The 25520-nt window shown below is 42.5% G+C and overlaps 1 protein-coding gene across 1 annotated transcript in view; it reads right to left on the bottom strand.

Moving 5' to 3' along the window:
• Window positions 1-209: 209 nt before the first annotated feature.
• tmem268 (transmembrane protein 268) overlaps window positions 210-25520 on the bottom strand; it is a 37184-nt gene continuing 11873 nt past the window's right edge. Inside the window, exons 2-10 of the mRNA XM_072549967.1 lie at window positions 22083-22364; window positions 19188-19268; window positions 17479-17588; window positions 13710-13817; window positions 10770-10931; window positions 5210-5320; window positions 3641-3730; window positions 2650-2847; window positions 210-1242 (exon numbers count right to left, since the gene is read on the bottom strand). Coding sequence (XP_072406068.1) covers window positions 1069-1242; window positions 2650-2847; window positions 3641-3730; window positions 5210-5320; window positions 10770-10931; window positions 13710-13817; window positions 17479-17588; window positions 19188-19268; window positions 22083-22182 — 1134 coding nt within the window. The 5' untranslated portion in view covers window positions 22183-22364 and the 3' untranslated portion in view covers window positions 210-1068. The remainder of the gene's footprint in view (window positions 1243-2649; window positions 2848-3640; window positions 3731-5209; window positions 5321-10769; window positions 10932-13709; window positions 13818-17478; window positions 17589-19187; window positions 19269-22082; window positions 22365-25520) is intronic.

The following is a 25520-nucleotide window of genomic DNA, read 5'->3' as shown; positions in this document are numbered from 1 at the left end:
GGATTCTGGACGTGTTTTGTCTGCTTGTTTGGGTTTGTTGCTGAGAAATCAGCAGACTGTGTTCTTTGGGTATCCATTCTTTTTGAATACACAGTATAGGTGATGCCACAGGAAATGACATCACCAACCCAAAGAAATGCAAACATATAAATAGAAAGCAGGAATTTTCAGCGTTGTTTCGCATGAGGTCCACTGAAGATGTTACCTCGTAAGGTAACAAAATGCCTGGAAATTAACCTTTCAGCTCAGCAAGCAAACCTACATCCAAAACCTCAACCTGAGCTACAAATTTTCTCAAAACTCGCTAATTGGAAAATTGTTGGTTCAAGAGATCATGTAGCATAAGAGAATCCAATATGCCAACCGTGCCTCTTTGAAAGAGCTATTTAGTTAAATTGACTCCTCAATTTTCCCCCATCTCAAAACATTTTCACCCTTTAATATATTCACACTAACCATTTTTGAAAGTTTCGATGTCTGCTGTACTTTCTGGCTACACATTCCAGATTATAACTCACTGCGTAAAAACAAAAATACAACTTCCAACTCATTTGGAACTGGCCAATTGTTTTCAAACTGTTCGCTTTGGCTAACAAGGTTCCCTTCATGAAAAGAGGTTGTCTTCATTCTGTAAAAATGCCTCTTAATTTTGACTGAAACCTTTCACCATTAGCATCAAGGGATTAGAAAATTGCAAACAATATGCCCATGAATCTTTGGTAAGTCATCCACTGTGTGAGGTCCCACGAAAAAAGAAGGAATGCTGAGACTCAGAATGATTTCTCCAATAGATGTGTCATTAGCTTTGTGATAAACAGGCAGACGTGCATTTGCTGTGTAAATCCTACCTGTGCTTTGTTTTGGAGCAAGCTACCTGCAGGCATGGGAGAGAAAGCTCATTGGATGAGGCAGTTGTTCAATTGATTATTTTCACAAAGCTGTTAGAAAGTCATAGAAAACACAGCCTGGTCACAGATTTAAATCTATTTGTGTTCAAGGCCTAATATTGTTGCTTCCTGAAAGAATGACAGTTGTTCAAAGTTTGCAAAAATAGAGATATGAAGCTGATTACTTCAGTTCACAGTTTGACAGGTTCAGTATTGAAGTTGCTATGTACTGACAAAGGCAGGGAACTTGTGCATCTTTGGTATGAATGGAAGACTTGGTGAAAGGAAGCTGTCGCGATGCAAGTAGTTTTACATAAAGTCCACTGTATGTAACCAGCAACTGATAAGCTACTTCCTGGAATAAAAGAAAACAACTTTTTGTAAAAAATCATATTAGAAAATGAAATCAGTCAATAGCCTTGTTACACTGGCAACACACTCATTGCAGCCCCATGTGGTTCACAAACAATCAAGTGTTTTTGGAACTTAACGTACAGTATCCATCACTAGAAAGGAAGTAGAAAGCAATAAAGGTGAACCACCTGAAAACAGAAATCCCATTGGACAGAAGAGTACAACTTCTTCAATGTGGGCATGCCTGGAAAAGTGAAATTAAACCTGGGCTAATGGGTAGCAGATTTAAAACAGTGGGTGAATCAGTGGAATTCACTACCCTTCGGTATGGTGGATGACAGGAGTGTGAACAAATCTAAAGGAAAATGTAGACATTTTTAATGAGTAATGGGTTAAAGGTTATGGGGAATGGACAGGAAAGTGCAGCTGATGAGATTAATCATGATAGCAGCTAATGGTGGAGCAAGCTCGCAATGCCTCCTCCTAGTTCTTATGTAAACCTGGCAACGAATTAAAAACTAAAAACATAGCACTGTGAATGCTGGAGATCAGAAACAAAAAATACAAAGTGCCAGAGAAACTCAACAGATCTGTGTTGGTACTGACTGTGGAGAAAGAAACAGAGTTAATGTGTTGACTTTTCTTCTTAAGACCTCAAAATTATTTTTGATGTTCTTCTTTGTAAGGCAGCAGTGAATTTACATAGAAGCTTCCTACAAACAACAATATAGTAATTTCACATCATTTGTTTCTTAGTGAAGCTGATCAACAGCAATTTATATTTATACCACGCCTTTAACGTAGTGAAATGTCCTAAGGTATTCTGAAGCAAAGCTATGACAGGGAGACACCTAAATCAAGATGATGAACCAACACATCATGAACAGACCAAACTTAATCAAACAGGTTTTAAGGAGCATCTTGGTACAGGTTAATGCACAGATAGCAGAATATTGGATTAGCTCAAATTTCTGGAAGGTCAGACACAGGAGAACAGCAAGAGGACATGAAAAGTACTCTGAAGCCTTTCAGCTTGCGTGCTAAGTAAGGGTTATTGTGAGTCAGCATGAGCGTTGTGCAGACATTGAAAAATTGATACTTCGCAGCACAGACTTGCATTTAGAGTACACCTTTAGGTAAGCATCTCAAGAAATGTTAGCCAATGTCATCTGACACTGAGTGACAGATGTAGGTATTGGGATGTCGGATTTGCAGTGGATTAAAAGCTGGGACAATGAGATAGACTTTAGGGAGCAACTGCAAGAAAACAAGAGGTGAAGAGGTTTAGAGAGAGAATTTCAGAGCTTAGGGCCTAAGGTACAAATGTCAATAGCAGGGCAAAGGAAAGTGACAATACACAAGAGACCAAAACACTATGGTCGATAATACATTCACGTAAACACATTACCTGAGCTGTGCCTTTAGGCACAAGGCATGTCAGTGTGTTAAAAACATGCTGTGTTTGTTGATTGCTGTTCCGGCGACTGTCCTCATCATTTCCTAATAGTGGAGTTACTTCAGACTCTGCCTTGGTGTTGGTCAGGGGACTGGATTGATTTGTCTCTATGACAATACAGAGGTGGCCCAGCTTCTGATTCAAAAGGGACTGTTGATTGAAAAAAAATCTAAGAGTTAAGTGGACACAGTAGGTGAGGGATAAGGTGTTCCTTATTTACATGATGTTTGGAAAGTGAGACATTTCAGCTCCAGTCAGTTCTGCCAATGACATTATTGGCTCCAGATCCTTGTCTGCCTTAACCCAAGAAAACTGATCCTCAAAACAATCCAATTGTCCCTAGGAGCCCCACCTTTTGCTGAAGGCTTTGGATTTTCACAACTCTGTGAAGAAGTGCTTCTTGATATCGCCCTTGAATGGTTTGTCTCTGATTTTAAAATTATGCCCCATTGTTCTAGACTTATCCCACCAGAGAAAGGTTTTTCTCCCTCTCTTACCCAATGGAATCCTTTAACTGTCTGAACCACTTCAGTGTGATTACTCCTTATTCTTCTTCTAAGTACACTTGCCCTTCAGTAAACTCTCCCACCACAGTGATTCTCATGCATTGTCTCTTGCCCCTTTAAATGCAAAATTATGTTTCAAAAGTGACAATAAGAAAACAGCATTTGTTCAAAACAAACCACCAAATGAAAATAACTGAAAATTGGCACAGATTCTCTGGCAAGCGCACGAAATGCTGATTCAGTTGCTGGGCTCAGGAAGCTAAATGAACCGACTTGCTAAACAAACAGCAACCAGGAAGTGAACACAAAAGGCTGAAAAGGGAGGTGAAAAAATAGATCAGTTGACAGCCTGAAGCAGGCACCAACAGCAGGATCATTCCCACAGTAAATGAAAAGTTGTTTTTTATTCGCAAGAAGAGAATGAAAGCCACCACTACCTGAAATCCAGACCCTGTCTGATGTCGTTCTTCCAGCAGAGAAGCGAGTCTCCTCTCACACTCCTTAACATCAAAGTACACAAAGCAGAGCTGGTGCTATGTCAAGGAAGGGAAACTGTTACTGGTTTTACTTGAACATGTTAGTTGATGAGCTTAATTCACCCAACAAAATGCAAGGCCATTGACAAATTGTTGGAGTGATAGGTGGCAGCTGAATTTAAAGTCAAAAAGTCTGGTGCTGGAAAAGCACAGCTGGTCAGGCAGCATCCGAGGAGTAGGAGGGTCAATGTATCGGGCATAAGCTCTTCATCAGGAATTGCTGGAGAGATTATGTTTGGAGCACTAACTTTCCTGCTCCCCGGATGCTGCCTGACTGGCTGTGCTCTTCCAGCAGCACATTCTTTGACTCTGATCTCCAGCATCGGCTGTCCTCACTTTCCCCCAGATGAATTTTAAAACCAGGGAAGTGTAAGATGATGCACTTTGGTCAGAAGGCATTGAAAGACGATAAAAAATAAAGGGTACAATTCTAACTGGGGTGCGAGAGAGAAGGACCCGAGTATATTTGTGCACAGATTATTGAAGGTGGCAGGTCAGGTAGAGAAAGCAGTAAATAAAGCATAGAGTATCTGCAGCTTTATTTATAGAGACATGGAGTACAAGAGCCAGGAGGCGATTCTAAACTTGTACTAGACACTTGTCAGACTTCAGCTGGAGTATTGGGAGCCACATTATAGGAAAGATGCCAACGTATTGGAGACTGTGCAGAAGTAATTTACAAGAATGACTCCAGAAATGAGAAACATCAGTTATGAAGGCAGGTTTAAGAAGTTAGGACTATTCTCACTAGAAAGGGAGTAGCTGAGAGGTCACTTGATAGAGGTTTTCAAAATTATAAGTGGGCTGAACAGTGTAGCTAGGTAGAGAAAGTAGAAAAGAAAAAAAAAGAAAGAAAGAGAGGGCAAGCATTTAATATGATGGGCAAAAGATGCAATGGCTATGTGAGCAAAATCTTATTCATACAGCAAGTAGGGTATGAAAGCACTGCCTGGAAATATGGTGGAGGCAGGTTCAACTGACACATTCAAGAAGGTACTGTACTGAAATGGTTTGCTGGAACATGGTGAAAAGTTAGAAAAGTCATAGAACTGGTGTGGGCATGATGGGCTGAATGGCCTCCTTCTACTACATAACAATTCGTAAAAATCAATAGAGGAAGGTGGTCCACCAATTTAGTTTATTCTTTCCAGCTTATTAACTCCACAGCTCTGTGGCATTCATTTGGAAAAGGTGTGACCTTACTTACCTTAAATCTGTATATTTTGCCATTGAAAAGTGCTATTTCAAACAGTCCATCAAATTTGCCATGATGTTAAACACTTCTAGCAAATGTCCTCCTGTAGGCTTTCCCTGCGCAATGAAGAACTGACCCAGCTTCCTTAATCCTTCCAGAAGACCCTCACTCAGTATCATTCTGTAACTGAACATCTAAAGCCTTCAGCACCCTCACGCCATGACAGGGTTAGAAATAAAGCCTTTAAAAACCATTCCAGTTTCTGGAAAGGATACATGAAACATACTTGTGCAATGTTTTGTTACATCCAAAACGCCAACCAAAATGTTGTGCTTCACAAGGTTCTCATTGGCCCAGATGAGTCGCATATCTGTGTTCACATTAATCTGTAAAATGGAGTTTAGTTACATTTTAAAAAGAGAACCACTCTGTTAGCATTTGAAACTCTAGCCTAACATCAGTTAATCTTTCTGATAAATTTGTCTCGTGTGTACACAAGTACTGGGTCTTGGAGTTCAACCCAAATGTTCAGAATCTGTTCAATAATTAAAAGGGTTGAAATTACTGTCCGTGTGCTTGTTCAAAATCCCTCTACCCTGTCATTGTTTTTAAATATCAAACGTGGCTCAGTGTATTGCACAAAATGATTCAAAGCCAGGGGGTTCACATGAGAGTCTTGGGGTACATCATCCAGGTTGATGCTGCAGTGTCAGTGGGACTGTCTTTTACTTGAGATGTTAAACTGAGGCTCCAAAAGTCCTCTTGAGGTGGGTTTAAGAGATCCAACAGCCTCAATTTTTAAAGTAATAGCAGAGGAATTCTCTCAGAGGAATATTCATCAATATCACTGAAGAAGTAATCAGATCATCTGATCATTATCACATTGCTGTTTTTGGAAATGAGCTGTGCATCAAATGACGTCTGTATTTTGTACATTGTAACAGTGACTATATTTCAAGAGGAACTCCATTGGCTGGGAGTGCTCTGGAATGTCCTGAGGTTGATAGGTTCTGTACAGTTACCAAGTTCCTTTCCTTTAGTCTCTGCATTCCTGGCTGTGCAGGCAGGCAGTCAAGCTGTTTCTGGCACTGCTGCTCCTTATGAACTTCACTTATTTTCTGACTTGCTTTACATGCCCACCTTAGCTGCAGGGATAAACCTTGGCATATACAAACTCAGAGGTCCCCTACACATGACTCTGCTGCTTTCACCATCTATTAACACCATATGGTCAGGGTGACAAATGCCACCCATATTCGAATTTTGTCTTATAAGAAATAATAATCAAAACACACAACAATCAGGCAATGATCAACTCCAACAAGAGAGTCAAACCAGATCTCCTTGAAATTCAATGGCATCACCATCATTGAATCCCACACCATCCATATCCTAACTACTGCAATTGACTTGGATTTTAATTGGAACAACCATTTAAATCCTTTGTCCATAAGAGCAGGTTAAAAACTGTGAAATCAGTGATGAATGATTTAATTCTACACTGATCCAGCATTCTACCTCCTTCCCAAGATCCACAAGCCTGACCACCCTGGCCGACCCATTGTCTCAGCATGCTCCTGCCCCACCGAACTCATCTCTACCTACCTCGACACTGTCCTATTCACCCCTAGTCCAGGAACTCCCCACATGTGTTCGATACACCACCCACACCCTCCACCTCCTCCAAGACTTCCGTTTCCCCGGCCCCAACGCCTTATCTTCACCATGGATATCCAATCCCTCTACACCTCCATCCACCATGACCAGGGCCTCCAAGCCCTCCGTTTCTTCCTCTCCTGACGTCCCCAACAGTACCCTCCCACCGATACTCTCATTCGTTTGGCTGGACTAGTCCTCACCCTGAACAATTTCTCCTTCGAATCCTCCCACTTCCTCCAGACCAAAGGGATAGATTCTAGATTAGAGTGGTGCTGGAAAAGCACAGCAGTTCAGGAAGCATCCAAGGAGCAGGATGCTGCCTGAACTGCTGTGCTTTTCCAGCACCACTCTAACCTAGAATCTGGTTTCCAGCATCAGCAGTCCTTGTTTTTACCCAGACCAAAGGGGTAGCCATGGGCACCTGTATGGGCCCCAGCTTTGCCTGTCTCTTTGTTGGCTATGTAAAACAGTTGATCTTCCGTAATTACACCGGCACCGCTCCCCACCTCTTCCTCCGCTACATTGATGACTGCATTGGCGCCACCTTGTGCTCCCGCGAGGAGGTTGAGCAATTCATCAGCTTCACCAACACATTTCACCCTGACCTTAAATTTACCTGGACCATCTCTGACACCCCCCTCCCCTTTCTGGACCTCTCCATCCCCATTAATGATGACCAACTTGACAGTGACATTTTTTACAAACCCACCAACTCCCACAGCTACCTGGATTACACCTCTTCCCATCCTATCTCCTGCAAAAATGCCATCCCGTATACCCAATTTCTCCGCCACCGCTGTATCTGCTCCCAGTAGGACCAGTTCCACCACAGAACACACCAGATGGCCTCCTTCTTTAGAGACCACAGTTTGCCTTCCCACGTGGTTAAAGATGCCCTCCAACGCATCTCATCCACATCCCGCACCTCCGCCCTCAGACCCCACCCCTCCAACTGTAACAAGGACAGAACCCCCCCCCCCGGTGCTCACCTTCCACCCTACCAACCTTCGCATAAACCACATCTTCCGACGACATTTCCGCCACCTCCAAACAGACCCCACCACCAGGGATATATTTCCCTCCCCACCCACATCCGCAAAGACCATTCCCTCCGTGACTACCTGGTCAGGTCCATGCCCCCAAAAAACCCACCCTCCCGTCCTGGCAACCTCCCCTGCCACCACAGGAATTGCAAAACCTGCGCCCACACCTCCTCCCTCACCTCTATCCAAGGCCCTAAAGGAGCCTTCCACATCATCAAAGTTTTACCTGCGCATCCACTAATATCATTTATTGTATCCGTTGCTCCCGATGCGGTCTCCTCTATGTTGGGAGACTGGACGCCTCCTAGCAGAGTGCTTTAGGAAACATCTCCGGGACACCCGCACCAATCAACCCCACCGCCCCATGGCCCAACATTTCAACTCTCCCTCCCATTCTGCCGAGGACATGCAGGTCCTGGGCCTCCTCCACCTCCACTCCCTTACCACCCAACGCCTGGAGGAAGAACGCCTCATCTTCTGCCTCGGAACACTTCAACCCCATGGCATCAATGTGGATTTCACCAGTTTCCTCATTTCCCCTTCCCTCACCTCACCTCAGCTTCAATCTTCCAGCTCAGCACCGTCCCCATGACCTGTCCTACCTGCCTATCTTCCTTTCCACCTATCCACTCCACCCTCCTCTGACTTGTCTCCACCTTCCCCACTCCCATTCACCCATTGTACTCTTTGCCACCTTCCCCCACCCTCCTCTCTGACCTATCACCTCCATCCCTACCCCCATTCACCTATTATACTCTATGCTATTTTCTCCCCACCCCCACCCCCCTCTCATTTATCTCTCCACTCTGCAGGCACCCTGCCTCTATTCCTGATGAAGGGCTTTTGCCCGAAACATCGATTTTCCTGCTTCTCGGATGCTGCCTGACCTGCTGTGCTTTTCCAGGACCACTCTAATCCAGCATTTTCAAGACACAAGTTAGGAGTGTAATGGAATACTCTCCACTTGCTTGGATGAGGGTAGCTCCAACAATACGCCAGAAGCTTGACATCATCTCGGAAGAAGCAGTCCTCTTGATCAGCAACCAACCAGTGATACACAGTGACAGCAGTGTGTACAATTTACAACTCACCGAGGCTTCTAAAACAACACCTTTCTGACCCATGACCTCTACCACATAGGGTAGCAGATGCATGGAAATAACACTGCCTGCAAGTTTGCATCCAAACCTCATCTAAAACTGTATTGCTGTTCCTTCACTGTTACTTTATCAAAATCTTGTAACTCCCTTCCTCACAGCACTGTGGGTGTGAATACTCTTCATGGACTACAGCAATTTAAGAAGTCACCACCTACTTCTCAAAGGAATTAGGGATGGGAAACAAATTTGCTTTTGCTGCTTATATTCTCATCTTTCTTCACTCATCATCCTGACTTCCGCTCTTCAGGCATTGTCGGATTAATCAGGAAAATGTTACATGTCTTCTTGCGCAGATCTACCATGACTCTTGTGTAACTTATAATTGCCTAATATACAAGTTTGGTTGGAAGAGAGTGGCAGATGACATGCCTCTGTATCTGTAGTGACAAGCTCTGATATTCTACACAATTAAAAATGGTCTACCTTTATGGTTCATCCTGCCATGAACTTACTGATCCTGAAGCACATTGTTCGGAGTTTAAGGTCATAAAAATTGTAGTAGCTAAAGTTTTCTTAGATGCAATGGCAACAGTCACTTCCATAAATAGTTAGTGCATCTCATGTTTAGAGATTTCTCTTAACTGCCTCTATTTAATTATACAGCTTTACCAAGATGTGGAGCAATGGGTTTCCTCTTGTGGGGGGAAGACAGAGGATAGTGGTGGAGGGTTGTTTTTCAGACTGGAGGCCTGTGACCAGTGGAGTGCCACAAGGATCGGTGCTGGGTCCTCTACTTTTTATCATTTACATAAATGATTTGGATGCAAGCGTAACAGGTACAGTTAGTAAGTTTGCAGTTGACCCCAAAATTGGAGGTGTTGTGGACAGCAAAGATGGTTACCTCAGATTACAACAGGATCTTGACCAGATGGGCCAATGGGCTGAGAAGTGGCAGATGGAGTTTAATTCAGATAAATGCGAGGTGCTGCATTTTGGGAAAGCAAATCTTAGCAGGACTTAATGATAAGATTCTAGGGACTGTTGCTGAACAAAGAGACCTTGGAGTGCAGGTTCATAGCTCCTTGAAAGTGGTATCACAGTTGGACAGGATAGTGAAGAAGGCATTTGGTATGCGTTCTTTTATTGGTCAGAGTATTGAGGACAGGAGTTGGGAGGTCATGTTGCAGCTGTACAGGACATTGGTTAGGCCATTGTTGGAATATTGCGTGCAATTCTGGTCTCCTTCCTATTGGAAAGATATTGTGAAACTTGAAAGGGTTCAAAAGATTTACAAGGATGTTGCCAGGGTTGGAGGATTGGAGCTAGGAGTAGGCGGTGGCCACTTGGCCCCTCAAGCCTGCTGCACTATTTAAAATGATTATAATCTGATGACTCCACATTCTCATGGAGCACCACCACGGTGAGCGTGGGGTCAGCTGAGGAGGTAGGCCTCCCGATGTTGAAGAATAAATTAAGAGGATTCTGAAGAGCCCAGGTTGTGATGAAGGGAAAGTGAGGTTTCCATCTTTGGCTAAGCACCGGTTCCTATTGTCCTTTCGAAATCAAGGCAGGATTGGTCTTCATCTGTGCTGCAAGACACAATCACTGAAAGAAACCACTATATGCTGGGGTCATATGCTTGTGAAGTTGTATTTGAAGCACATTGGTTGTCTGATTTCCCCTGTGCGCTGACATGCCACAAAATTATAGGTTGTTTGTATATTCCATGCGCCACCACATGACAAAAAACCTTACCCTGTTGTTAAAGGCATTGTGCCAAATGTTCTGTCACGCCACAGTCCTGCCCTCAGCACTGAGTTCCTTCACTTCTCAATGAAAGGCTTAGTACAATTCCCCACATGACCTGTTAATATTCTACATCTTAGCTAAGTGTACTGAACGCAGCTTGAAAGAGAAATTTAAAAACAATCGCATTTGCAGATGTCAAATGATGAGAACCTGTACAGATAAAGGTCGATAGAATCAATGCTTAACTGGTTTCACAAGAAATGACATGTAAAACTCTTTCATACCTTTTGATTGTGTCGATGCAGGAGGAGGAGGAGGATGGTGGTCAGAAGCACAGAGATGGTGCTGATTAGAAGGCAGAAAGCCCAGAAAAAGCCCTTCACGTATTGGTCCAGGTAGAGGTGAAAAGTTGAGAAGAGACAACACCATACTGCCAGATAAAATACCTGAAAGACCAACAGCCACTGTTACACAGTTTGCACTACCTACCAGTCTGCTGGCCTATCCAAGACTGAGTCAAAACACTCTAAATAGGACAAAACCTCAGAACTCTGTCCTCTTCCAGCTCCAGTATCTCGCATATTCCTAACTTAATTTACCCTGCAATTTATACCTTCAGATGTCTAGGTCTCAAGCTCTGAAATTTCCTCCAAAGAATCCATTTCTCTCTCTTCATGTAGATGTTCCTTAAAACTTACTTCTTCATGTCCTAATATTTGAATCTTAAATACAATACTTATTAGAAATGACTGAGGCTGTTCTTCCAAACAAAAGGGTTTAGGTGACAATCCAGCCATTTGTGAAAACCTTAAATTGGTGAATCACAAAATCATGATGGTGCAGGAGGAGGCCATTTGACCAATAATGCCTGTACCGGCTCTATTATCGAATGTCCCTACACATCAGAAGTGTCCAAATAATCATCCAATGTCTTTTTGAATTAACTAGACCACTTCACCTTAATTTCTCAATTTAAAAAAAATGGACCCATGAAAGAAATTTGTGATATTATACTGATATTGCTGTTCTGTAACACTTTCATATCCTCAGCAACTTGACATGTCAGCTGTTCTGAGACAAATACATTTAGTGGAGTGCTTTTAACATCACTTGCCGGTCGGGTATTTTATGAGATCAAGCATATGTAGCTTTACACTCCGCCCAATTTTACTCTCCACTGAAGTCAATGGAAAATGATTTTTATCCAATCAGTATCAATGTTCTGACCAATCATGTGGGGTTCTTGCTTAGACAATCAAGTTAAAGCTGAACATAAAAATTCAAAACAGGAATGGGCAAATTGGCCCTTTGAACCTATTCCACCATTCAATATAACCATGGCTGACCTGGTTATTCTACATGCGTGCCTTTAACCCAATAATATTTCACTCTTGCTTATCAAGAATCTACCCACTTCTACCTTAAAAATATTCAAAGGCTTTGGTTCTGCCACCTTATGAGAGAGCTTGAAATTATCTTCCAATTTATATTTGATCAAAAATAGATGTGTTCTCTTAAAACATTTTGTTCAAAAGATATTTGACGTGGACTAAGTTTGACAGTTGAGTTTTACAACAAGCTGCGTGATATGATACTCCACACAGATCAGAGATTCAACTTGAAGTGCATCACCGTATTTGGAATTTGTGGCATAGTCTAGGAAAAAGTTTAATTTCTGACTGCAACTACTTCAGTGAGGTGTCCAAGTAGACATAAAAAAAAGAAAAAAATGAGCAGGATTTAGCTTGACTGCAGCAGTTCCTTCATGACTCGCTGATAACGACCATCCAGAATCACCTGTGGAGAATGGGCTATTTACTGGAAAGCAGTCACTGTCTGAGAAACCAAATTCCCACCATCTATCATTACCTATTGGGGAGGATGAGAAGAATAGAATTATAGAGTCATGCAGTAAGAAAACAGATCCTTCGGACCAACTTGTCCATGCTGACCAAGTTTCCCACACTAAACTAGTCCCACTTGCCTGTGTTTGAGCCATACCTAAACCTTTTCTATTCCAACGTCTTTTAAATATTGCAATTGTACCTGCATCTACCACTTCCTCTGGAAGTTCATTCCATACATGAACCATCCTGTGTGAGAAAAAGTTGTCCCTCAGGTCCCTTTTAAATCTTTTTCCTCTTGCCTTAAAAATATACCCACTGGATTTGAACTTACCCACCCCAGGGAAAAGCCCTTTGCTAATCAACTTATCCATGTCCCTCACGACTTTATAAACCTCTGTAAAGGTCACTCCTAAGCTAGAATGAAAAAAGTCCCAGCCTATTCACTGCCTGACCAATTGGAATCTCCTAGCCTGGTATGAGTTTTTTCCAGCTAATTCATTTAGCAGTCCTCGCTGTATCTCAATGCCAACCATGCTCTAACCAATCAGCACCCACTTTTGCTGTATAAACAGATACTCCCTTTCTAAGTTTGGTTCCTTGCAAGTCAGTGCTGATAAGACCCTTTGACCCTTGTGTCTCTTGGCAACGTCTAGGGTTACAGGTCTGGAACCTTCCATTCCTGATCTCAACTGGAACATTTTGTTAGTCTTGGTGTCACCAGACATGGCAATTTAGATGGTGCTAGCTCAACCAGCATTTATTGCCCAGAGGTGGGGTAAGAATCAACCATATTGCTGTGTGTCTTGAGCCACGTGTAGGCCAGATTAGGTAAGGATGGCAGTTTCCTTCCCTAAAGGATGAAGTGAACCGCATGCATTTTTACAACAACTGGCAATGGTTTCATGATCATTATTAGAGTCTTAATTCCAGATTTTTATTGAATTCAAATTCCCAATGTCTGCTACGATTTGTTACTGGGTCCCCAGAACAATACCTGGATCTCTGGATTACAAGTCTAGTGATGATACAACTAGACTACCACCTCTTCACGACACACTGACTCCTACTGGTTACATACACAGCACATGACCTGCCAGTGGAACCAAGGCGACACTCCTGGTTCAGAAGTGACAGTCACTCACAAAAAAAACTTAACAGACCTCAGAGATACAGTGCACAAATCATTGCTATCCCAGGAAAAGTAGATTGGTAATGGAAACTGGAAATAGGAACCCTGCTCACCTTACATTCCCAATTATAATCAAGTCATAGATAAAAAGAAATGCATAGAAATCCATACAAAGCATTTCACCTATTACTTAGATCTCTCACATTTCAAAGGGGTTGGAAGTCAACAGGAAATGCAGGATCACTTACTGGTGCAAGCAGCATCATGAAGCCAGTGGAACTAAAATACATATATCGTCTTACTTCTGTGCTCATTAGGGATGCTCGAATGGGCAGCTCATAATCTTCTGGTGGCACCTGTGCAGCAGGAAGTTATGCCAGGGAGAGAGAGAGAGAGAGACAGGGAGAGAGAGAGAGAGAGAGAAAGAGAGGGAGAGAGACAGGGGGAGAGAGAGTGAGAGAGAGAGAGAGACAGGGGGAGAGAGAGAGAGAGAGTCACAGAGAGAGAGTCACAGGGAGAGAGAGAGAGAGAGAGAGAGAGAGAGAGACAGAGAGAGAGACAGGGAGAGAGAGAGAGAGAGAGAGACAGGGAGAGAGACAGGGAGAGAGAGAGAGACAGGGAGAGAGAGACAGGGAGAGAGAGAGAGAGAGACAGGGGGAGAGAGAGAGAGAGACAGGGAGGGAGAGAGAGAGAGAGAGAGACAGGGAGAGAGAGAGAGACAGGGAGAGAGAGAGAGAGAGGGACAGGGAGAGAGTGGGAGAGAGGGAGAGAGAGAGAGGGAGAGACAGGGACAGAGAGAGAGAGAGAGAGAGAGAGAGAGAGAGACAGAGACAGGGACAGAGAGAGAGAGACAGAGACAGGGACAGAGAGAGAGAGAGAGAGAGACAGACAGACAGGGAGAGAGACAGAGAGAGAGAGACAGAAAAAATATAATGGTTTAATCTTCAATGTTCTACCTAGACGCCAGAATTTCCTAATTCACTCTAACATGCTCATCGACCTACCTTGGCCCCCAGAACTGAAAGCTCATCTTATTTATGCACTTTGTTTAATTTTTTTAATGTCAAATTGCCCAGTTCGCAGCCTTCTTGCTGCAGATAGAGTCATAGTGATGTACAGCATGGAAACAGACCCTTCGGTCCAACTCGTCCATGCCGACCAGATATCCCAACCCAATCTAGTCCCACCTGCCAGCACCCTGCCCATATCCCTCCAAACCCTTCTTATTCATATACCCATCCAAATGCCTCTTAAATGTTGCAATTGTACCAGCCTCCACCACTTCCTCTGGCAGCTCATTCCATACACGTACCACCCTCTGTGTGAAAAAGTGGCCCCTTAAGTGTCTTTTATTTTTCCCTCTCACCCTAAACCTATGCCCTCTGGTTCTGGACTCCCCGACTCCAGGCAGATCAGAAACTACTCGAGATCTGTGGCCCTCCACTTCCTCTTCCTTGTGCATGCACATTTTAAAATTGTTCCACTGGTGGTGGCTGTGCCATCAGCTGCCTGAGCCCCAAGACCTGGCATTCTTTCTCTGCAACTCCCCAGTTCCCTGCCTCCCTTTCCTCTTTTAAGACACTTCAAACGTAAAAGTGCTTCCCCAAGCTCATGTCCCTTTGCCACATTTTATTTGGTGATGCCTCGGTGAAGTGCGTCAAGCCGTTTTACATTACATGAATCATTCTGTTTAAGTTCAAGGAGATGGATAAAAGCAAAAAGGGAAGATAAAAATAATCACAGTTCACATGTTGCAAGCTGAACCCAAACGTCATGCTGTTGCAAAACACAACATGGATGAATGAACTGTGATTTCTCCTGTGGAATAAACAACCAGAAACAAGGCTATATTTGGAATCAACTAGATGTCTCACCAATTCAGAAAGTAACATTTAATGAGGAACAAGCCAACGTTAGAAGCCTCCTTTCATATTTTGCAGCGTCTCATTCCTTATTAAAATTGCAGCTTTAAGGAAAACTTGGAGAAGCTCAAATTATTTTCCCTACAAAGAGGAGGTTTAGTTAATTGAGGTATAATGTGGGGTTTGAATAAGGTGGCCGGGGAAGTCCTGTTTCTCTTAGTGGAAAGGCCAATTTCTGGGGTTATAGATTTAAAGTGACCAACAGAAGAGTCAGAGGGAACGGCTGCATCCTGAGGGTGGTGGTTGTCGAGAATTCTCTGCCCAGTTTGGAGCCTGAAGCAAGAACCATCAACTCACTTAAAGGAAATCTGGTTCTGTAACTGGAAATGCAAGGCATGGACTAGATGCTGGAAAGTTGAATGAGAACGGGCAGCTAGTTTATTCAGCTGGCTTTCCTGTGCTGTAATGTTTCTGTGGCTGCGCACTTCACATTGTTGTTGGAATAACAGTCCATCAACCACTTCTTCCCAATCAAGGGCAATAACCATCACATCCTTCATGGCTCTGGCTTATTTATTTATCCTCTCACTCTGCGTACTATGAAATTGAAAAGGCTGTAGTCCATTTAGTCCTTTGAGCCTGCTTGACCATTCAAGGCATGGCTAATCTTCTACCTCAATTACACTTTCCTATCAGGTTCCTGCAAAACAGGCTTCCCTTTGTGTCCAAAAATCCATCCTTGTCTTGAATATACTCATGATGGACCATCTCTTGGTTCTCTGGGGTACATCATTCTGAAATATGCGCATCCTTTTCAGCTAAAGCATTTTTACAGATACAAATCAGTAACAGGAGTAGGCCATTCGGCCCCTCAAGCCTGCACTGCCATTCAATAGGATCAGGACTGATTTGATAGTAACCTTAAGTTCACATTTCCACCTAATCCTGTTAACCTTTCAATTGCTTGTTCACCTTCCATCAATCTTGTCACAAGTCTGGAGGGGTACCTCAAAGCTTCTCTGCTCAATACTTCACCCCACACAAAAACTCACGGTGGAATTCGGGAATTTGCTTATTGGGAGAGTTATATCCGAACAGAGATTGATAAATCAGCTGTGAGTTTCACATGTAAAATTTTAAAAAATTTTCAAATGCAACACAAACTGTTTGTCGAGTTAACTGGGACTCCCATTTAAAAAGACACTCCCTTGATCCTAAAGGCATCTGCGTTGTTTGGAAAGGCCAACTTCAGAGATCTCAGAAGAAATTCTGGCAGACACTTCAGATTGTCGCAGGGCTGCAGATCAGATGATGTTGAATCTGTTCCCAACAGCCGTCTTAAATGTATATAAAAGCTAGCACAGTAATACTTTCTTGAAGAGTAGGGAAGTTATCACCAGCTCACATCCTGGCTCACAGTTATTCCTCAATTAATGAAGTAAAAAACATTATCCCATTAATCTTGTGGTAACTTGCTGTGCACAAATTGGCTGTCATGACTCTATATTCAACATTGCTGCGCTTCAATAGCTTACAGATGTCGTCCAGTTGTGAAAAAAAAAATACAAATACAAGGCTTCCATTCTTTGGGAGATAATTACTTCAATAAACAAAAATGTCTTGGACTTTGCTTGTTTTAGCTGATATCTTATCGTGCATATTGTAAAACATTTTGCATATTTATGCACTTGCTATTGTAATCATTGATCATGCTTTTTGTTAACATTTAACATTGAAACTGCCTATGTAAACACTTAGATAGAAAATCCTGCATATAAACCCTGAGGAATGACATATGTGTGGTCTGCAGCAAGCGGACACTGTGGAATCATTTTAATTTTTGTTAATTTTCTTCATTGTTACCTGTAAAAGAGACATATGTTCGAAAATGCTTATGTTCATCATGGACAATGCCAACAAACCTTGAAATTAATAAAACAGAAGAATTTAGATTATCCATCATTCTTGTCATTAGTTAATCAGTGACTGACCATACTTTACTGGCACTGAACATCATGGAACCTATAGCAAAGTAATACATCCTGTCCTCCCTCCCAGATAAAACAATATGCAGTAAGATAAAGCAAACATAAATGAGAAAATAATTTGGGATGCTAAGAGGAATATTATCGAATTAATGTGAAGCCTGTGTTACCTGAACTCCAAATCTGGCAAGATTTTCCTCACATAACTCCAGGTCGAACCCCTGAGACCACCAGAAGCCACTGGAAGTGAGAACCAGTAGGATACGGCCATTATACAACTCTATAATGGAAATTATGTAAATTTTAGTCTTTGAGTTATTAGGCAAGCAATGTGTGTGCTGTAGATGGAGGGAATTTTGTAAGCAGCGATGGTTTGCTGGTGAAAAGTTTTCAAACAAACTTCTTGCATTAACAGCATGTTATAGCAAGTACCATTTGTTTTCTCAGTGTTGCATAACACACCTCCAGAGAGAAGAGCTGGGCTTGCTGCTGCTTCTAATGCTTTTACTGTAAACTGTTGGTGGGATGTGTATAACAAAAGCACAAGCAGAACTTATATTCCAATTAGTGGTCACTTTAGTGGGAAGCACCTAATGTCCAGTTTTCATTAAGGGATTGATTCAAGGTTAAGCACTTAAAACACTCTCAGAATCTCAAGAATCACTGTTAATTTGCCTATCTTGGGATCAGTGCAGCGATATTCTCCTGATCAATTTCAATTGGTTTTAAATGAAAAAAATACACTCTATTCAGTTTCCCGACAGGCAGAACACCGTTGTTGTATTCTGGTATTTCAAAACTGCTTGAGTTTCTTCTCTCCAACGGCCCCCCTTTCCCTCCTGTCCAATGTCATTGATTTCTTGATGGTTATCAAATCTCATGCATCCTGACCAAGCAGCCATCCCTTGATAATAATAAATCCAGGGAAAAAAGTCTTTGTTCCAAGACCATCTGTTCTGTACTCACACTTTTCCAACAGGTTTTTTTTAAAAGATTACCTACAGTGTAGAAACAGGCCCTTCAGTCCAACAAGTCCACACAGACCCTCTGAAGAGTAACCCACCCAGTCCCATTTCCCTCTGACTAATGCACCTAACACTACGGGCAATTTAGCATGGCCAATTCACCTAATGTGCACATCTTTGAACTGTGGGAGGAAACCCACGCAGACATGGGGAGAACATGCAAACTCCACACAGACAGTCGCCCGAGGCTGGAATTGAACCTGGGACCCTGGTGCTGTGAGGCAGCAGTGCTAACCATTGAGCCACCGTGCTACCATGGTTAGTTGTATTCATTCATAGGATATAAGTGTCACCAACTTAACCAGTGTTTTTTGCCCATCCATAATTCCCCAGACAGGAACAAAGAGTGAACCACATTGCTGTGGGTATGGGATCATATATAGGCCAGACCCAGTAAAGATGGCAGCTTCCATCCCTCGAGGTCATTAGTAAACTACACTGTAGATAGTATTTATCTGACAATTGACAGTTGGTGTATGGTTGTCATAAGACTCTTATTTCCAGAATTTTATTGAAATCAAGTTCCACCATTTACCATGGCAGGAATTGAATCCAGATTGCCAGAACATTTCTTGGTTTCCTGGATTAGTTGTCTAGAGATAATATCACGAGGCCATCACCCCTCTATTCCTGAATGCCGCAATGCGTTCAGGAGTGCATAAGCTCAAATACACTTCTCTTGCCACCCACTGATATCAGCTGAAAAACCTGTAGCTCTTGCTTCATGTTATATTGCTACGTGCAGAATTAACTTTCCAAGCTCTCAGTTGTTTTTACTCAGTTCCCCAAGTGAAACAGCCTCAAGAGTGCCATCAGCTTGCTCCCAAAACTCCAAAATACATTTCAGGACTCACCTGTTCTCTCAGAAGGGCTGCTGTACAGTTCTGATTCATTTGTGCTATTATTTCGACTAAGGATGCCCGGTCCATTCGGATCTGAGACACAAAAATAATTTCTTCAGCGAATGTAACTTTCCAGGTGGGAGTTATGAAATAGCCACGTTGAGATTACACAGGAGAAATCCTTTTTCTCAGAGGGTTGTGAAACATTGAAAGTCTTCCTCTAAAGGTAGTGGAAGCAGTCTTTGGATACTTTTGTTGCAAAGACGGACAGATTCTTGGTAAACAAGGGAGGGGTGAAAGGTGATCAGAGGAAGGCAGAGTAATGTGGAGCTGAGATTACAATCAAATCAGCCATGATCTTACTAAATGGCAGAACAGGCTTTGGGACCACATTACTTACCCTTGTTTGTAACTCATAAAAGTGGTGAAAGCAAAGTCTTTAAATATTCTTGAGGCGGAGATGAATAGATTCTTGCTAAGCAAGGAGGTGAAAAGTTATCAGGTCTAGGGGAAACATTTGGAATATCAATTCAGCCATGACAGAATCATAGAATCCCTATAGCGTGGAAGCAGGCCATTCGGCCCATCGAGTCCACACGAACTGTCCGAACAGCATCCCACCCAGACACACTTCCTACCTGGGCCTGTGGAATTCATTGCCGCAGAGTGCAGTGGAGGCTGGGACTCTAAATGTCTTCAAGGCAGAGATTGATAAATTCTTGATGTCATAAGGAATTAAGGGCTATGGGGAGAATGCGGGTAAGTGGAGTTGAAATGCCCATCAGCCATGATTGAATGGCGGAGTGGACTTGATGGGCCGAATGGCTCCTAGGTCTTATGGTCTTATGGTCTACCCCATCCCTGTAACTCTGCACTTCCCATGGTCAACTCATCTAACCTGCACATCTTTGGATTGTGGGAGGAAACTGGAGCACTCGGAGGAAACTCAAGCAGACATGGGGAAAATGTGTAAACTCCACACAGGTAATTGTCTGAGGGTGGAGTCAAACTTGGGTCCCTCACACTATGACTTTTGCGTGTGTGGGGGTTTGGGGACATCCAGGACTGCACGCACCCAAAGTTTGACATTTAAATGGTCAGCTGTTCCTCTTTAAATCCTAGTTTGGTGATCCCACTGTTTGGAACCCAAAGTGTGCAGAGATCACCAGCTCAGAGCAGGTCTACATTAAGGAACCAATTTCCTTTGAAGGACTGGGATTACCCTGGTGGATTCGATCACAGGGAACTCTGGGGTGAGGTTGTAGGAAGCTGGAAGGCTTAGTAGGGGTCAGATTCCATTAGGGGAGATGGGTCAGATACACTTTGGGATTGTTAAAAGTATACATGACTTTGCCTTAAAAGTACATTGACCCATTGGAATTGTCGAAGCTTTCAAAGAATTGTTGAAGCCGTGAAACTGTTAAAGCTGCCAAAGAACTTAGAAAACAAATGTTTGTTTTGATAAGAGATTAGTTGAGGGAATTTCAACGTATTTAATTTTTTAAAAATCAGCTGCAAAAGTAGGCCATGTGGCCCATCAAATCTGTTCTGCCATTCAACGAGCTGATAATTTTCAACTTCACTCTCCTGCTTTCTCCAAATACACTAAGATTCCCTTACTGATTAAAAATGTGTCTTTCCGCCTTGAATATGTTGAATGACAAACTCAAAGGCTTTTTGCTGGAAAGAACTTCACAGATCCACTACCTTCTGAGAAGACGTTCCTCCTCATGTCCACTTTGAATATGCGACCACTTAACTTGAGATTATGCCCTCTGGTCCTAGACTTTCCCACAAGTGGAAAATCATCTTCACATCTACCCTGCCAAGTTCTCTAAGAATCTTGTAAATTCCAATAAGGTTGGCTCAACCTGTTAAATTCCAATCAATACTAGTTGAGCCGACTCAATGTTTTCACATTGGACATGTCAGCATGCCTTCTGAAGCTTGCCCATTGTGGATAGTCGGTGAGTGAGTGAGTGAGCATGGAGCAGAGAGTGTAAAGGGTAGGGGATGGAAACTGAGGTTAGAACTAAGTTAGCATAGGGAAGATGGAGAATAATATGCACAGGTCCATATCAAAAGGCAAGAGGGAATGGGGAGCGGGGCATAGGGATTAGAAGGGGCCATGAAGGTTGGTAGAGGGACACAAGGCAGAATGGAGGGTTTGAAGTGGCATGGATGGGGATATGATAAGTGCATGTGGGCCAAAAGGTGTGTGAGGGTTGAGGTCTGGAGAGACGCTTTACTTTCATTATTTTCATTAAACTGAGTGCATGGGGCAGCCCTTGCACCCAGCCTGCAATCGCAGCCAGTAGTATCTGCTCTCATTGCGTGATCACCCTGTCACTTCATAACAAAAATCCGACTTTCCAGTTTAGGTTCACACAGGTCATGTTTCTGGAGTTGGGAAACAGTCCATCTCTATGCTCTTGACCTGTGAACGAAAATCGAGACCTGTCTGTTGGAGACCGTCTCCTGAGAGTTGAGTACAAGGATAAGCTGACATTTCCAGCTCAGCACTGAGAGAATGTTACACTACTGGAGTGATCTCTTTACAGTGGATATTAAACATACAAGTGTTGAAGACAGTACAGCTGCAGGCAGGATTGTATGAAAAGGATTCATGGCACTACTTTGACGAGAGTGCTCTCCCTGGTGCCTGAGCCAATATTTGCTCCTTCATCAACACTGCTGAAATGGACAACCTGTTCATTATTACATTGGTATTTGTGGGAGCCTCCTGACTGGTAGTCATGCTTCTTCTATGACAAAGGTGACTACATTTTAGATATAATGTGGTCATTAATCATTTTAGGGCATCCTGTGTTATAGAAATACAAAACTTAGTTTCTTTTCCATTCAGACAAATAATCATTTCATTGTTTAATAGTGTATCTGTCATACCATTTATCCAGTGAACTACATCTGCTTCCTCAATTGCTTCAAATGACGTCAAGGAGGCTCGTTCTGCTGATATCTTGTAGCCACTGTCATCATGCGCCATTATGGCAGGGGTCTATAAGCTGGTGTAGCAGGGCAAGATTGTTCTCAGTTTCTGTAGCATGCATGACACTAATACTGGGACCACTTTGTGCCACACGTACGACTCTGTACAAACAGGTATGACCAGAAACAATTAAGGTGCCGAGTCAGCAGTGGTGCAACTTAGGCACGATTACCTGCAATCTAAAATAAAAAATGCATATGAGATCACAATATTCCAAACTGAAGGGGGTTACAATGAGAACTTTTAACAAGTAAAATGTCCCTAGGTGCTTCACAGAAGCATTATGAATTTAGATGCCATAGTGGAGATGTTAGGGCAGATGGCCAAAAATGTGGTCAAAGTGATACATTTATGGAGGTATTATAGAAACCAAAATTTCAAAACAGGCCATTCAGCCCATCTGGTCTGTGTCAGTATTTAAACTCCACATAGGCATCCTTTCCATCATACTCAAATGCACTCTATCCGTGGTACGTGGCTATGAGATATAGTGACAGAATACGGGGAGGAGAATCTCACCATTTCTTACCACGTCGCAAGTTTATTTTCACTTTAAAGCCACAACCTTGCCAATCGTTTCAGCTCATGCTTCCCATCATTTTTCATGCTCCAAGGCCCACCAGTCAGATCACCTTACCACTCATTTCTGACTCCGGACAAAACAACAATGAACCAGAGATTGAAAATTCTCTCTTATTGCTGATGTTCGTGTCTCCCTCAGCTTCATGGATCTGAATAAAAAGCTCAAATGCTCGGTTGATGAAGACAAATCTGCCCATCACTCCATAAAATTATACTGTGGAGCTTTAAAATCTTTCAGAATTGTGTTTGATTTCTATCATTGCTGCAAAATAGTTCTGACGCTACTGATGCACTGCTGAATATGTTGCTAAGGTTTATTTTAGTTTAGTACTCTTGTCTTGTGCCGAGGATCCCTGTTGGGAGTACTGCATCAGAGACTGCGATTTACTGACCATTAATTTTAATGGCTGGAAAGATCACAGACTGGCAATGTACAATTTTTGATCCATATTATCTCCCCAGTGCATGGATGGGAAAATTGGACCTTCCTCTCGCTCTAGTCAATGTCATCTGGATCCCCTTCTGTTATTATGTGGTGACACACCACCACCAACTCTTAATGTACACAACAAATTCTGCAGTTGTTTAAAACACTCAAGTATTTCTCATTTATGTTTCATTAGAGCAACTATCATCCAGACAGTGAACTGTCAATTCAAAAACTATGAAAGAATGAAACTGTTTGAAAATGCATAGCATGTACAGCCTGTAAGCAAGCCAATTAGCTCAACAGGTCCAAAGTATTTCTACTTTGTACGAGATTTTTCAAGTCCCTCGTCATCACACATCATCAGCAAAGCCACTTATAATCAGTTCCCTCTCATGTTAATATGGCTTCTTTCCAACAGCAAGTGCCTCAACCCACTCTATATTCTTACTGTACATTTTGGGATATACTAATGGATACATTGGTGACACTGCAATAATAAATTTCATTTTGGTCTTTCCCCCATTCTTCATGAGTATCAATAAACTATCTGACTCATTGGGCCTAATCATGTCTTCCCTTCAGTTTAAAAGGATTTGATTTCAGTTCATTTGTTCTAGGGACTTGGGCAGCATCAAAAAAAGCTGTCTTCATTACTTTTCTCTGGTTACCCTGAAAACGTACCCTGGTATTACCCTGGTAATAACCTTTTCCAATTGAGTGGTTCGTCAAACCTCTTTAGAGGTAGCCGAGTAATTAGAGGACTCAGAATTCAAATCCCACTACAGGAAGTGACCAAAAGTAATTTGGTAAATCTGGCAAACTGCTGGCAAGTAACAGGTAACTATTCAAATTAAAATTACAATGCTGTAAGAAAAAGAAAGCAAATTTTCTTAATATGTGTGCTGATGCGAGGAATGCAATGAGAATTCAGGTCAACAAGACTCAATCATTTGTTTATGAAATTAATTTTGATTGTGAAAATTTGCCAATGATCCGACAACAGTTCTGAAAGAAATGCACACATGCAAAATAAAGCTTCTTGGATGAAGTCTAATCTTTCTCGCACAGAAACACACTCATGCCATCCTGTACTGCCTAATTGTTAACATTGCAACCCAAATATCATGGACTCAATAAATAACTTGATTTAAAAACTGACATCCCTCTTGCAGCAAGTGCTGTAACTACTCCCAGTTAATTTAATATCTGCCAAACCTTCACCTCATCTTTAGCCACTTTTGGTGCAAAACTTTTCTTGATAACTCCCCAATAAAGTATCTACAGTGCTAAAATGCTATATAAATGCTCGTTGTTGCAAGCAGGCACCAAGAGTTGTCAAGATTATGAAAATGCCATGGGATATGCTTAAATCAACATACCAATGAATGACTGAGTCTTATTGACCTGAATTCTCATTGCATTCCTCCCATCAGCTCACATTTTGTTTTATAATAAGTAAATGGTGCTTTAATTTCTTACAAAAACGCAGTTTAATTTTTAATAAAGATTGCACTTCTGGATAAAGTGCGAAATATATCAAACATCATGACCACACACAATACACTTCATAGAACAGAATCCCTACAGTGTGGAAATAGGCCCTTCGGCCCAATGAGTCCACACCAGTAATGGTAAGGTCCTAGGGAGTGTTGCTGAACAAAGAGACCTTGGAGTGCAGGTTCATAGCTCCTTGAAAGTGGAGTTGTAGGTAGATAGGATAGTGAAGAAGGTGTTTGGTATGCTTTCAGAGTACTGAGTACAGGAGTTGGGAGGTCAGGTTGCGACTGTACAGGACATTGGTTAGGCCACTGTTGGAATATTGCTCACAATTCTGATCTCCTTCCTATTGGAAAGATGTTGTGAAACTTGAAAGGGTTCAGAAAAGATTTACAAGGATGTTGCCAGGGTTGGAGGATCTGAGCTACAGGGAGAAGCTGAACAAACTGTGGCTGTTTTCCCTGGAGCGTCAGAGGCTGAGGGGTGACCTTATAGAGGTTTACAAAATTATGAGGGGCGTGGATAGGGTAAATCGACAAAGTCTTTTCACTGGGGTCGGGGAGTCCAGAACTAGAGGGCATAGGTTTAAGGTCAGAGGGGAAAGATATAAAAGAGACTTATGGGGCAACGTTTTCAAATAGAGGGTGGTATGGGTATGGAATGAGCCACCACAGGAAGTGATGGAGGCTGGTACAATTGCAACAGTTAAGAGGCATTTGGATGAGTATATGAATCGGAAGGGTTTGGAGGGATATGGGCCAGGTGCTAGCAGGTGGGACTAGATTTGTTTGGGATATCTGGCCAGCATGGACGGGTTGGACCGAAG

The sequence above is a fragment of the Chiloscyllium punctatum genome, chromosome 30 (assembly GCF_047496795.1).
Source record: "Chiloscyllium punctatum isolate Juve2018m chromosome 30, sChiPun1.3, whole genome shotgun sequence".
NCBI classification, from domain to species: domain Eukaryota; kingdom Metazoa; phylum Chordata; class Chondrichthyes; order Orectolobiformes; family Hemiscylliidae; genus Chiloscyllium; species Chiloscyllium punctatum.
The sequence above is the reverse complement of the archived record's forward strand: the minus strand, read 5'-3'. Positions and strand labels throughout refer to the sequence as shown.